The sequence below is a fragment of the Salvelinus fontinalis genome, chromosome 25 (assembly GCF_029448725.1).
Source record: "Salvelinus fontinalis isolate EN_2023a chromosome 25, ASM2944872v1, whole genome shotgun sequence".
In the NCBI taxonomy this organism is placed as follows: domain Eukaryota; kingdom Metazoa; phylum Chordata; class Actinopteri; order Salmoniformes; family Salmonidae; genus Salvelinus; species Salvelinus fontinalis.
The window spans coordinates 40110758-40124342 of record NC_074689.1 but is presented as its reverse complement, the minus strand read 5'-3'; the positions used below and the strand labels follow the sequence as shown (position 1 = coordinate 40124342).

At 43.2% G+C, this 13585-nt stretch overlaps 1 protein-coding gene across 2 annotated transcripts in view; it reads left to right on the top strand.

Moving 5' to 3' along the window:
• The window catches only part of LOC129823271 (procollagen-lysine,2-oxoglutarate 5-dioxygenase 2-like), a 213219-nt gene that overhangs the window by 72439 nt on the left and 127195 nt on the right, over window positions 1–13585 (top strand). For both annotated transcript variants that reach the window (XM_055882196.1, XM_055882195.1), the window contains exon 4: window positions 11631–11794. In XM_055882196.1, the coding sequence (XP_055738171.1) occupies window positions 11631–11794 (164 nt within the window). The remainder of the gene's footprint in view (window positions 1–11630; window positions 11795–13585) is intronic.

Here is a 13585-nt window from a genome sequence, read left to right as displayed (position 1 = left end):
GGTAGTGTTATGGATGACTGGTGGTGTTATGGATGACTGGTAAGGTTAGTGTTATGGATGACTGGTAGGGGTAGTGTTATGGATGACTGTTAGGGGTAGTGTTATGGATGACTGGTAGTGTTATGGATGACTGGTAGTGTTATGGATGACTGTTAGGGGTAGTGTTATGGATGACTGGTATGGATAGTGTTATGGATGACTGGTAAGGTTAGTGTTATGGATGACTGGTAGGGGTAGTGTTATGGATGACTGGTAGGGGTAGTGTTATGGATGACTGGTAGGGGTAGTGTTATGGATGACTGTTAGGGGTAGTGTTATGGATGACTGTTAGGGGTAGTGTTATGGATGACTGTTAGGGGTAGTGTTATGGATGACTGGTAGTGTTATGGATGACTGGTAGGGGTAGTGTTATGGATGACTGGTAGTGTTATGGATGACTGGTAGGGGTAGTGTTATGGATGACTGGTAGGGGTAGTGTTATGGATGACTGGTAGTGTTATGGAAGACTGTTAGGGATAGTGTTATAGATGACTGGTAGGGTAGTGTTATGGATGACTGGTAGGGGTAGTGTTATGGATGACTGGTAGGGGTAGTGTTATGGATGACTGTTAGGGGTAGTGTTATGGATGACTGTTAGGGGTAGTGTTATGGATGACTGGTAGGGGTAGTGTTATGCATGACTGTTAGGGGTAGTGTTATGGATGACTGGTAGGGGTAGTGTTATGGATGACTGGTAGTGTTATGGATGACTGGTAGTGTTATGGATGACTGGTAGTGTTATGGATGACTGGTAGAGGTAGTGTTATGGATGACTGGTAGGGGTAGTGTTATGGATGACTGGTAGGGGTAGTGTTATGGATGACTGGTAGTGTTATGGATGACTGGTAGTGTTATGGATGACTGGTAAGGTTAGTTTTATGGATGACTGGTAGGGGTAGTGTTATGGATGACTGTTAGTGTTATGGATGACTGGTAGTGTTATGGATGACTGGTAAGGTTAGTGTTATGGATGACTGGTAGGGGTAGTGTTATGGATGACTGGTAGTGTTATGGATGACTGGTATGGATAGTGTTATGGATGACTGGTAAGGTTAGTGTTATGGATGACTGTTAGGGGTAGTGTTATGGATGACTGGTAGTGTTATGGATGACTGTTAGGGGTAGTGTTATGGATGACTGGTAGGGGTAGTGTTATGGATGACTGTTAGGGGTAGTGTTATGGATGACTGTTAGTGTTATGGATGACTGGTAGTGTTATGGATGACTGTTAGGGGTAGTGTTATGGATGACTGGTAGGGGTAGTGTTATGGATGACTGGTAGGGGTAGTGTTATGGATGACTGGTAGGGGTAGTGTTATGGATGACTGTTAGTGTTATGGATGACTGGTAGTGTTATGGATGACTGGTAGGGGTAGTGTTATGTATGACTGTTAGGGGTAGTGTTATGGATGACTGGTAGGGGTAGTGTTATGGATGACTGGTATGGGTAGTGTTATGGATGACTGGTAGTGTTATGGATGATTGGTAGTGTTATGGATGACTGGTAGGGGTAGTGTTATGGATGACTGGTAGTGTTATGGATGACTGGTAGTGTTATGGATGACTGGTAGTGTTATGGATGACTGGTAGTGTTATGGATGACTGGTAGTGTTATGGATGACTGGTAGTGTTATGGATGACTGGTAGTGTTATGGATGACTGGTAGTGTTATGGATGACTGGTAGGGGTAGTGTTATGGATGACTGGTAGTGTTATGGATGACTGGTAGTGTTATGGATGACTGGTAGGGGTAGTGTTATGGATGACTGGTAGGGGTAGTGTTATGGATGACTGGTAGTGTTATGGATGACTGGTAGTGTTATGGATGACTGGTGGTGTTATGGATGACTGGTAAGGTTAGTGTTATGGATGACTGGTAGGGGTAGTGTTATGGATGACTGTTAGGGGTATTGTTATGGATGACTGGTAGGGGTAGTGTAATGGATGACTGGTAGTGTTATGGATGACTGTTAGGGGTAGTGTTTTGGATGACTGGTAGTGTTATGGATGACTGGTAGGGGTAGTGTTATGGATGACTGTTAGGGGTAGTGTAATGGATGACTGGTAGTGTTATGGATGACTGTTAGGGGTAGTGTTATGGATGACTGGTAGTGTTATGGATGACTGGTAGTGTTATGGATGACTGGTAGGGGTAGTGTTATGGATGACTGGTAGGGGTAGTGTTATGGAGGACTGGTAGTGTTATGGATGACTGGTAAGGGTAGTGTTATGGATGACTGGTGGTGTTATGGATGACTGGTAAGGTTAGTGTTATGGATGACTGGTAGGGGTAGTGTTATGGATGACTGTTAGGGGTAGTGTTATGGATGACTGGTAGTGTTATGGATGACTGGTAGTGTTATGGATGACTGTTAGGGGTAGTGTTATGGATGACTGGTATGGATAGTGTTATGGATGACTGGTAAGGTTAGTGTTATGGATGACTGGTAGGGGTAGTGTTATGGATGACTGGTAGGGGTAGTGTTATGGATGACTGGTAGGGGTAGTGTTATGGATGACTGTTAGGGGTAGTGTTATGGATGACTGTTAGGGGTAGTGTTATGGATGACTGTTAGGGGTAGTGTTATGGATGACTGGTAGTGTTATGGATGACTGGTAGGGGTAGTGTTATGGATGACTGGTAGTGTTATGGATGACTGGTAGGGGTAGTGTTATGGATGACTGGTAGGGGTAGTGTTATGGATGACTGGTAGTGTTATGGATGACTGTTAGGGATAGTGTTATGGATGACTGGTAGGGTAGTGTTATGGATGACTGGTAGGGGTAGTGTTATGGATGACTGGTAGGGGTAGTGTTATGGATGACTGTTAGGGGTAGTGTTATGGATGACTGTTAGGGGTAGTGTTATGGATGACTGGTAGGGGTAGTGTTATGGATGACTGTTAGGGGTAGTGTTATGGATGACTGGTAGGGGTAGTGTTATGGATGACTGGTAGTGTTATGGATGACTGGTAGTGTTATGGATGACTGGTAGTGTTATGGATGACTGGTAGTGTTATGGATGACTGGTAGTGTTATGGATGACTGGTAGTGTTATGGATGACTGGTAGTGTTATGGATGACTGGTAGGGGTAGTGTTATGGATGACTGGTAGTGTTATGGATGACTGGTAGTGTTATGGATGACTGGTAGGGGTAGTGTTATGGATGACTGGTAGGGGTAGTGTTATGGATGACTGGTAGTGTTATGGATGACTGGTAGTGTTATGGATGACTGGTGGTGTTATGGATGACTGGTAAGGTTAGTGTTATGGATGACTGGTAGGGGTAGTGTTATGGATGACTGTTAGGGGTATTGTTATGGATGACTGGTAGGGGTAGTGTAATGGATGACTGGTAGTGTTATGGATGACTGTTAGGGGTAGTGTTTTGGATGACTGGTAGTGTTATGGATGACTGGTAGGGGTAGTGTTATGGATGACTGTTAGGGGTAGTGTAATGGATGACTGGTAGTGTTATGGATGACTGTTAGGGGTAGTGTTATGGATGACTGGTAGTGTTATGGATGACTGGTAGTGTTATGGATGACTGGTAGGGGTAGTGTTATGGATGACTGGTAGGGGTAGTGTTATGGAGGACTGGTAGTGTTATGGATGACTGGTAAGGGTAGTGTTATGGATGACTGGTGGTGTTATGGATGACTGGTAAGGTTAGTGTTATGGATGACTGGTAGGGGTAGTGTTATGGATGACTGTTAGGGGTAGTGTTATGGATGACTGGTAGTGTTATGGATGACTGGTAGTGTTATGGATGACTGTTAGGGGTAGTGTTATGGATGACTGGTATGGATAGTGTTATGGATGACTGGTAAGGTTAGTGTTATGGATGACTGGTAGGGGTAGTGTTATGGATGACTGGTAGGGGTAGTGTTATGGATGACTGGTAGGGGTAGTGTTATGGATGACTGTTAGGGGTAGTGTTATGGATGACTGTTAGGGGTAGTGTTATGGATGACTGTTAGGGGTAGTGTTATGGATGACTGGTAGTGTTATGGATGACTGGTAGGGGTAGTGTTATGGATGACTGGTAGTGTTATGGATGACTGGTAGGGGTAGTGTTATGGATGACTGGTAGGGGTAGTGTTATGGATGACTGGTAGTGTTATGGATGACTGTTAGGGATAGTGTTATGGATGACTGGTAGGGTAGTGTTATGGATGACTGGTAGGGGTAGTGTTATGGATGACTGGTAGGGGTAGTGTTATGGATGACTGTTAGGGGTAGTGTTATGGATGACTGTTAGGGGTAGTGTTATGGATGACTGGTAGGGGTAGTGTTATGGATGACTGTTAGGGGTAGTGTTATGGATGACTGGTAGGGGTAGTGTTATGGATGACTGGTAGTGTTATGGATGACTGGTAGTGTTATGGATGACTGGTAGTGTTATGGATGACTGGTAGAGGTAGTGTTATGGATGACTGGTAGGGGTAGTGTTATGGATGACTGGTAGGGGTAGTGTTATGGATGACTGGTAGTGTTATGGATGACTGGTAGTGTTATGGATGACTGGTAGAGGTAGTGTTATGGATGACTGGTAGGGGTAGTGTTATGGATGACTGGTAGGGGTAGTGTTATGGATGACTGGTAGTGTTATGGATGACTGGTAGTGTTATGGATGACTGGTAAGGTTAGTGTTATGGATGACTGGTAGGGGTAGTGTTATGGATGACTGGTAGGGGTAGTGTTATGGATGACTGGTAGTGTTATGGATGACTGGTAGTGTTATGGATGACTGGTAGAGGTAGTGTTATGGATGACTGGTAGGGGTAGTGTTATGGATGACTGGTAGGGGTAGTGTTATGGATGACTGGTAGTGTTATGGATGACTGGTAGTGTTATGGATGACTGGTAGTGTTATGGATGACTGGTAGAGGTAGTGTTATGGATGACTGGTAGGGGTAGTGTTATGGATGACTGGTAGGGGTAGTGTTATGGATGACTGGTAGTGTTATGGATGACTGGTAGTGTTATGGATGACTGGTAAGGTTAGTGTTATGGATGACTGGTAGGGGTAGTGTTATGGATGACTGGTAGGGGTAGTGTTATGGATGACTGTTAGTGTTATGGATGACTGGTAGTGTTATGGATGACTGGTAAGGTTAGTGTTATGGATGACTGGTAGGGGTAGTGTTATGGATGACTGGTAGTGTTATGGATGACTGGTATGGATAGTGTTATGGATGACTGGTAAGGTTAGTGTTATGGATGACTGTTAGGGGTAGTGTTATGGATGACTGGTAGTGTTATGGATGACTGTTAGGGGTAGTGTTATGGATGACTGGTAGGGGTAGTGTTATGGATGACTGTTAGGGGTAGTGTTTTGGATGACTGTTAGTGTTATGGATGACTGGTAGTGTTATGGATGACTGTTAGGGGTAGTGTTATGGATGACTGGTAGGGGTAGTGTTATGGATGACTGGTAGGGGTAGTGTTATGGATGACTGGTAGGGGTAGTGTTATGGATGACTGTTAGTGTTATGGATGACTGGTAGTGTTATGGATGACTGGTAGGGGTAGTGTTATGGATGACTGTTAGGGGTAGTGTTATGGATGACTGGTAGGGGTAGTGTTATGGATGACTGGTATGGGTAGTGTTATGGATGACTGGTAGTGTTATGGATGATTGGTAGTGTTATGGATGACTGGTAGGGGTAGTGTTATGGATGACTGGTAGTGTTATGGATGACTGGTAGTGTTATGGATGACTGGTAGTGTTAAGGATGACTGGTAGTGTTATGGATGACTGGTAGTGTTATGGATGACTGGTAGTGTTATGGATGACTGGTAGTGTTATGGATGACTGGTAGGGGTAGTGTTATGGATGACTGGTAGTGTTATGGATGACTGGTAGTGTTATGGATGACTGGTAGGGGTAGTGTTATGTATGACTGGTAGGGGTAGTGTTATGGATGACTGGTAGTGTTATGGATGACTGGTAGTGTTATGGATGACTGGTGGTGTTATGGATGACTGGTAAGGTTAGTGTTATGGATGACTGGTAGGGGTAGTGTTATGGATGACTGTTAGGGGTATTGTTATGGATGACTGGTAGGGGTAGTGTAATGGATGACTGGTAGTGTTATGGATGACTGTTAGGGGTAGTGTTATGGATGACTGGTAGTGTTATGGATGACTGGTAGGGGTAGTGTTATGGATGACTTTTAGGGGTAGTGTAATGGATGACTGGTAGTGTTATGGATGACTGTTAGGGGTAGTGTTATGGATGACTGGTAGTGTTATGGATGACTGTTAGGGGTAGTGTTATGGATGACTGGTAGGGGTAGTGTTATGGATGACGGGTAGGGGTAGTGTTATGGATGACTGGTAGTGTTATGGATGACTGGTAGGGTAGTGTGATGGATGACTGGTAGGGGTAGTGTTATGGATGATGGGTAGGGGTAGTGTTATGGATGACTGGTAGTGTTATGGATGACTGGTAGGGTAGTGTGATGGATGACTGGTAGGGGTAGTGTTGTGGATGACTGGTAGTGTTATGGATGACTGTTAAGGGTAGTGTTATGGATGACTGGTAGTGTTATGGATGACTGTTAAGGGTAGTGTTATGGATGACTGGTAGGGGTAGTGTTATGGATGACTGTTAGGGGTAGTGTTATGGATGACTGTTAGGGGTAGTGTTATGGATGACTGTTAGGGGTAGTGTTATGGATGACTGGTAGTGTTATGGATGACTGGTAGGGGTAGTGTTATGGATGACTGTTAGGGGTAGTGTTATGGATGACTGTTAGGGGTAGTGTTATGGATGACTGGTAGTGTTATGAATGACTGGTAGGGGTAGTGTTATGGATGACTGGTAGGGGTAGTGTTATGGATGACTGGTAGTGTTATGGATGACTGGTAGGGGTAGTGTTATGGATGACTGTTAGGGGTAGTGTTATGGATGACTGGTAGGGGTAGTGTTATGGATGACTGGTAGTGTTATGGATGACTGTTAGGGGTAGTGTTATGGATGACTGTTAGTGTTATGGATGACTGGTAGTGTTATAGATGACTGGTAGGGGTAGTGTTATGGATGACTGGTAGTGTTATGGATGACTGGTACGGGTAGTGTCAGGGTTACTGATTGGCTCCTGTAGTGTTGCTATCGCCCGAGATCTCATTAAATGGGCACAGAGCTTCTCTGTAAGGTTTCTAGGATGGATAATTAACCCTAGCAAGGTGCTGATGCCTTGCCAATTTCAACAGCCTACCATCACATGAGAGAGTTGTGATTGTGGTTTTCCTTGGACTGTATGTGGTGCAGAAAGCCATCTCAGAGTATAGATGCTCGCCTTCGATAGCCACGTTCACTCTTTATAAAGAATATCTTCCATCCAAACTGTTGTTTTTTTTTGTTGGTCAATTTAGTTAATTAAACATAACAGCCTCCTTTAAGGCACTTACTCAGAGGGAAATGACAGGAAGTCCATTTTTAACCACAGAGTCTTTTTCGGAGAAACACCTCCTTTCACCCGTGCAGACCTGTTGAAATCTAACTGAGTGTTCATTTACATCATTACAGAAGCTAATAAGGGGAGGTAGAGGGAGAGGTAGAGATTTATGTTTACTTAGTATTAAAACACCCTCCCTTCATTCATGAAAGGTCCTACTTCTAGAAAGCTCTGAAGCTACGGTTGGAGAACTAGCTAATTACTGATGCAGGTAACTGAGATACGGGTTCACGGAGTTGACTTTAGTCTCTCAGAATAATTACAGCCCACCTCAGAGTATGTGTGGCTTATTGCATTCCAAAAAGGATACTGCTACTTACTAGGTCCTAAGGTAAACAAATCCATGTGTTGATGTATATATCTGGTGGATCAACTGGAAGGTCACTTCCTGCTTTCTTTGTAAAGAAGTCAAACATTTGTGATGCTACGTTATGTTATAACACAGATATCTACAGTAACACAGATATCTACAGTAACACAGATATCTACAGTAACACAGATATCTACAGTAACACAGATATCTACAGTAAACCATATATACAGTAACACAGATATCTACAGTTCACATGTTAGTACACAGATATCTACAATAACACATATCTACAGTAACACAGATATCTACAATAACACAGATATCTACAGTAACACAGATATCTACAGTAACACAGATACCTACAGTAACACAGATATCTACAGTAACACAGACATCACAGTAACACAGATATCTACAGTAACACATATATCTACAGTTCACATGTTATAACACAGATATCTACAGTAACACAGATATCTACAGTAACACATATATCTACAGTTCACATGTTATAACACAGATATCTACAGTAACACAGATATCTACAGTAACACAGATATCTACAGTAACACAGATATCTACAGTAACACATATATCTACAGTAACACAGATACCTACAGTAACACAGATATCTACAGTAACACATATATCTACAATAACACAGATATCTACAGTAACACATATATCTACAGTAACACAGATATCTACAGTAACACATATATCTACAGTAACACAGATATCTACAGTAACACAGATATCTACAATAACACAGATATCTACAGTAACACATATATCTACAGTAACACATATATCTACAGTAACACAGATATCTACAGTAACACAGATATCTACAGTAACACAGATATCTACAGTAACACAGATATCTACAGTAACACAGATATCTACAGTAACACAGATATCTACAGTTCACATGTTATAACACAATGAGATCAAACATGTCCATCGTTCTATGAAAGTTAACACACTGTCAAGGCCCAGTGTGTTCTCAGGGTGCGTCACAAATGACACCCTTTTCCATTGATGGTGACCTACCTTTGACCAGGGCCATTTGGGACGCATCCTGAGGGTTTTCCCATGTTCCATCACTCCATGTCCTTTAACATCTCTAGTGTACCACTGTGACGTGTGATGAATATCAGCGGGCCAGTAGATGTAGGGATGAGCAGCAGTTACAGAGTGTGTTGTGTGTGTGTGTTGTGTGTGTGTGTGTGTGTGTGTGTGTGTGTGTGTGTGTGTGTGTGTTGTGTGTGTTGTGTGTTGTGTGTGTGTGTGTGTGTGTGTGTGTGTGTGTGTGTTCGCATTTGTATGTGTGTGTGTGTGTGTGTGTGTTCGCATTTGTATGTGTGTGTGTGTGTGTGTGTGTGTGTGTGTGTGTGTGTGCTCGCATTCGTGTGTGTGTGCACGTATGAATGTGTGTGTTTGCATTCTTCTCAGGCTAAATTCTTTCCTAAATGCCTTTTAAAGAGCAACTGCCTTTAAAAAGTAACACATTCCTTAGAAATGAGCCTATTTGACATCGATATGAGTCAGAAACATCATTAGAGTATACAAATTGACTATAAATAGTATATAGGATAATTTTGGTCCTAAAGTCAGTCTAGTCTGCACCTGTACTTAGCCCATCTATAATTTAAATTAAAGGTGAAAAAAAAAAAAAAAAAAAATTGTCTACAACGGAGTTTGTAACATCAGTGCGTCACAATGGGTAAATAAATGTTTGGTTTTGATTTGAGGGCGAAGAGCTGCCATGTTGCTCTCTATTCATTAGTATAAACAGTGAGACGGACCTGACCAGCAGCTCTGACGTTTACAAGACAACACGTCACACTTTCTTCTTTTACTTGATAAATACTGCACCAAACTCCTTAGTTAGATGTAGAAATTGAGCACCTGAAACATCTTTGGCAAATATGTAAACAATTATTACAGATTTATTTAGTTATCTTATCGTTTATTCTGGGGATTTTTCCTGGGGGACTATCATTAACCAAACGCGTAATCGGTCAGGAAACACACCTCCCAAGAATAAAATATAATTTTTGTAATGAGCAATAATAAAAAACAAATGTGCCAATCTGCGTATTCATTGGCTATTTAAATCCATTAATGTGTGCTGACACCCTGGTTCAGCGTGAAGAATGTCTCATGTCTCACTTGTTCTCAACTGGCCTACCTGGTTAAATAAAGGGGAAGTATACTACCTGGTTAAATAAAGGGGAAGTATACTACCTGGTTAAATAAAGGGGAAGTATACTACCTGGTTAAATAAAGGGGAATAATACTACCTGGTTAAATAAAGGGGAAGTATACTACCTGGTTAAATAAAGGGGAGGTATACTACCTAGTTAAATAAAGGGAAATGTTACTACCTGGTTAAATAAAGGGGAAGTATACTACCTGGTTAAATAAAGGGGAAGTATACTACCTGGTTAAATAAAGGGGAATGATACTACCTGGTTAAATAAAGGGGAAGTATACTACCTGGTTAAATAAAGGGGAAGTATACTACCTGGTTAAATAAAGGGGAATAATACTACCTGGTTAAATAAAGGGGAAGTATACTACCTGGTTAAATAAAGGGGAAGTATACTACCTGGTTAAATAAAGGGGAAGTATACTACCTGGTTAAATAAAGGGGAATAATACTACCTGGTTAAATAAAGGGGTAGTATACTACCTGGTTAAATAAAGGGGAAGTATACTACCTGGTTAAATAAAGGGGAAGTATACTACCTGGTTAAATAAATGTGAAGTAAAAAAAGACATGTTTTCATTTAGATTCCTATCTACCGTGGAGACAGTTACGGCCCAGTGGCTAGGAGTGGTCATCAGATGTTGAATAGATAAGAGGAGTTCGAGGAGGAAATGTGGGGAAGCTACCCATAGAGGTTTAACTACGTGTCTGGATATGTCTAAATATGCTGTTATTTAACCTCTACCCTCGCTCTCTCCTCTCTCTACCCTCTCTCTCTCTTCTCTCTCTACCCTCCCTCTCTACCCTCTCTCTCCTCTCTCTCTTCTCTCTCTTCTCTCTCTACCCACTCTCTCTCCCCTCTCTCCTCTCTCTCTCTCCTCTCTCTCTCTTCTCTCTCTACCCTCTTTCTCTCTTCTCTCTTCTCTTTCTTCTCTCTCTACCCTCTCTACCCTCTCTCTCTCTGCCCCTTCTCTCTACCCTCTCTCTCTCTGTTCTCTACCCTCTCTCTGTTCTCTACTCTCTCTACCCTCTCTACCCCTTCTCTCTTCTCTCTCTACCCTCTCTCTCTTTTCTCTCTACCCTCTCTCTCTTCTCTCTCTACCCCTTCTCTCTACCCTCTCTACCCTCTCTCTCTCTCTCTCTGCCCCTTCTCTCTACCCTCTCTCTCTCTGTTCTCTCCTCTCTCTCTACCCTCTCTGCCCACTCTCTCTACCTTCCCTACCCTCTCTCTACCCTCTCTCTCTACCCTTTCTCTGTTCTCTCCTCTCTCTTTACCCTCTCTGCCCACTCTCTCTACCCTCCCTACCCTCTCTCTCTTTTCTCTCTACCCTCTCTCTGTTCTCTCCTCTCTCTCTACCTTCCCTACCCTCTCTCTACCCTCTCTCTCTACCCTTTCTCTGTTCTCTCCTCTCTCTCTACCCTCTCTGCCCACTCTCTCTACCCTCCCTACCCTCTCTCTCTTCTCTCTCTACCCTCTCTCCCTACCCTCTCTCTCTTCTCTCTCTACCCTCTCTCTCTACCCCCTCTCTCTTCTCCCTCTACCTTCTCTCTCTTTCTCTTTCTCACTCTACCCCCCCTTCTTCTCTCTCTCTCCAGTTATGATCTTATCTTCGCAGGTGGACCAGAGGAGATACTCAGGAAGTTCCAGGAAGCCAATCACAAGGTCCTGTTTGCTGCCGAGGGTTTGATCTGGCCTGATAAGCGCCTACAGGACAAATACCCGTCCGTCCGCAGCGGCAAGCGCTTCCTCAACTCAGGAGGTGGGTCCAGAACACTGTCATCACAGAGTTTCTAAACCCAGAGGCCCAACATTGCGATACTTCCGGGACAGCTTCGTGAAATAGACTCAACAGACCAGACCGGGGTTTGGGGTTTGGCAAGTCAATAGGAGAAGTGAAAAATGTATCCTTAGTTGTTAATTTTCTTGAAATCTGAAGACAAGCCCAGATTTGAGAATGTCTTAGGTAGCTGAAACGTTCATTAACTGCAACCTTGTGAAAGTGACAAACTTACACGTATATGTTTAAGACACCTCAGAAACTCTGAAACCTCCTAGTTAAAATGTGCGTATGTATTTTGCCAAGAGCTTCCTATTGGTTGATTCTCATACTTTCCAAGTAGGAAACTCAAAACCTCTTCTTTCTACAACGAGTTTCCATGTCGGAAAAGTCCAAGGTTCCTTGAACGAAACACTAATTATTCAGACCCCTTGACTTTTTCCACATTTTGTTACATTACAGTCTTATTCTAAAATTGTTTTAATTAAAAACAATTCCTCAGCAATCTACACACCCCATAATGACAAAGCGAAAACAGGTTTTTAGAAATGTTTGCAAAAAACAGAAATACCTTATTTACATAAGTATTCAGACCCTTTGCTATGAGACTCGAAATTGAGCTCAGGTGCATCCTGTTTCCATTGATCATCATTGAGATGTTTCTACAACTTGATTGGAGTCCACCTGTGGTAAATTCAATTGATTGGACATACTTGGGAAAGGCACACACCTGTCTATAGAAGGTCCCACAGTTGACAGGGAATATCGGAGCAAAAACCAAGCCATGAGGTCGAAGGAATTGTTCGTAGGATTCTTTTGAGGCACAGATCTGGGGGGAAGGGGGGCAAAAATATTATGCAGCATTGAAGGTCCCTAAGAACACAGTGGCCCCCATCATTCTTAAATGGAAGAAGTTTGGAACCACCAAGACTCTTTGTAGAGCTGGCCGCCCGGCCAAATTGAGCAATCGGGGGAGAAGGGCCTTGGTCAGGGAGGTGACCAAGAACCCGATGGTCACTCTGACAGAGCTCTAGAGTTCCTCTGTGGAGATGGGAGAACCAGCCAGAAGGACAACCATCACTGCAGCACTTCACCAATCAGGTGTTTATGGTAGAGTGGTCAGATGGAAGCCACTCCTCAGTAAAAGGCACATTACAGCCTGCTTGAAGTTTGCCAAAATCACCTAAAGGACTCTCAGATCATCAGAAACAAGATTCTCTGGTCTGATGAAACCAAGATGGAACTCTTTGGCCTGAATGCCAAGCGTCATGTCTGGAGGAAACCAGGCACCATCCCTACGGTGAAGCCTGGTGGTGGCAGCATCATGCTGTGGGGATGTTTTTCATTGGCAGGGACTGGGAGACTAGTTAGGACAGAGGGAAAGATGAATGGAGCAAAGTACAGAGAGATCCTTGATGAAAACCTGCTCCAGAGCGCTCAGGACCCCAGACTGGGGCGAAGGTTCACCTCCAGAAGGACAACGACCCTAAGTATACAGCCAAGACAATGCAAAGGTGGCTTCGGAAAAAGTCTATTAATTTCCTTATGTGGCCGAGCCAGAGGCAGGACTTGAACCCGATTGAACATTTCTGGAGAGACCTGCAAATACCTGTTCAGTAACGCTCCCCATCCAACCTGACAGAGCTTGAGAGGATCTGCAGAGAAGAATGGGAGAAACTCCCCAAATACAGGTGTGCCAAGCTTCTAGCGTCATACCCAAGAAGACTAGAGGCTGTAATCGCTCCCGAACGTGTTTCAACAAAGACTCAAGGT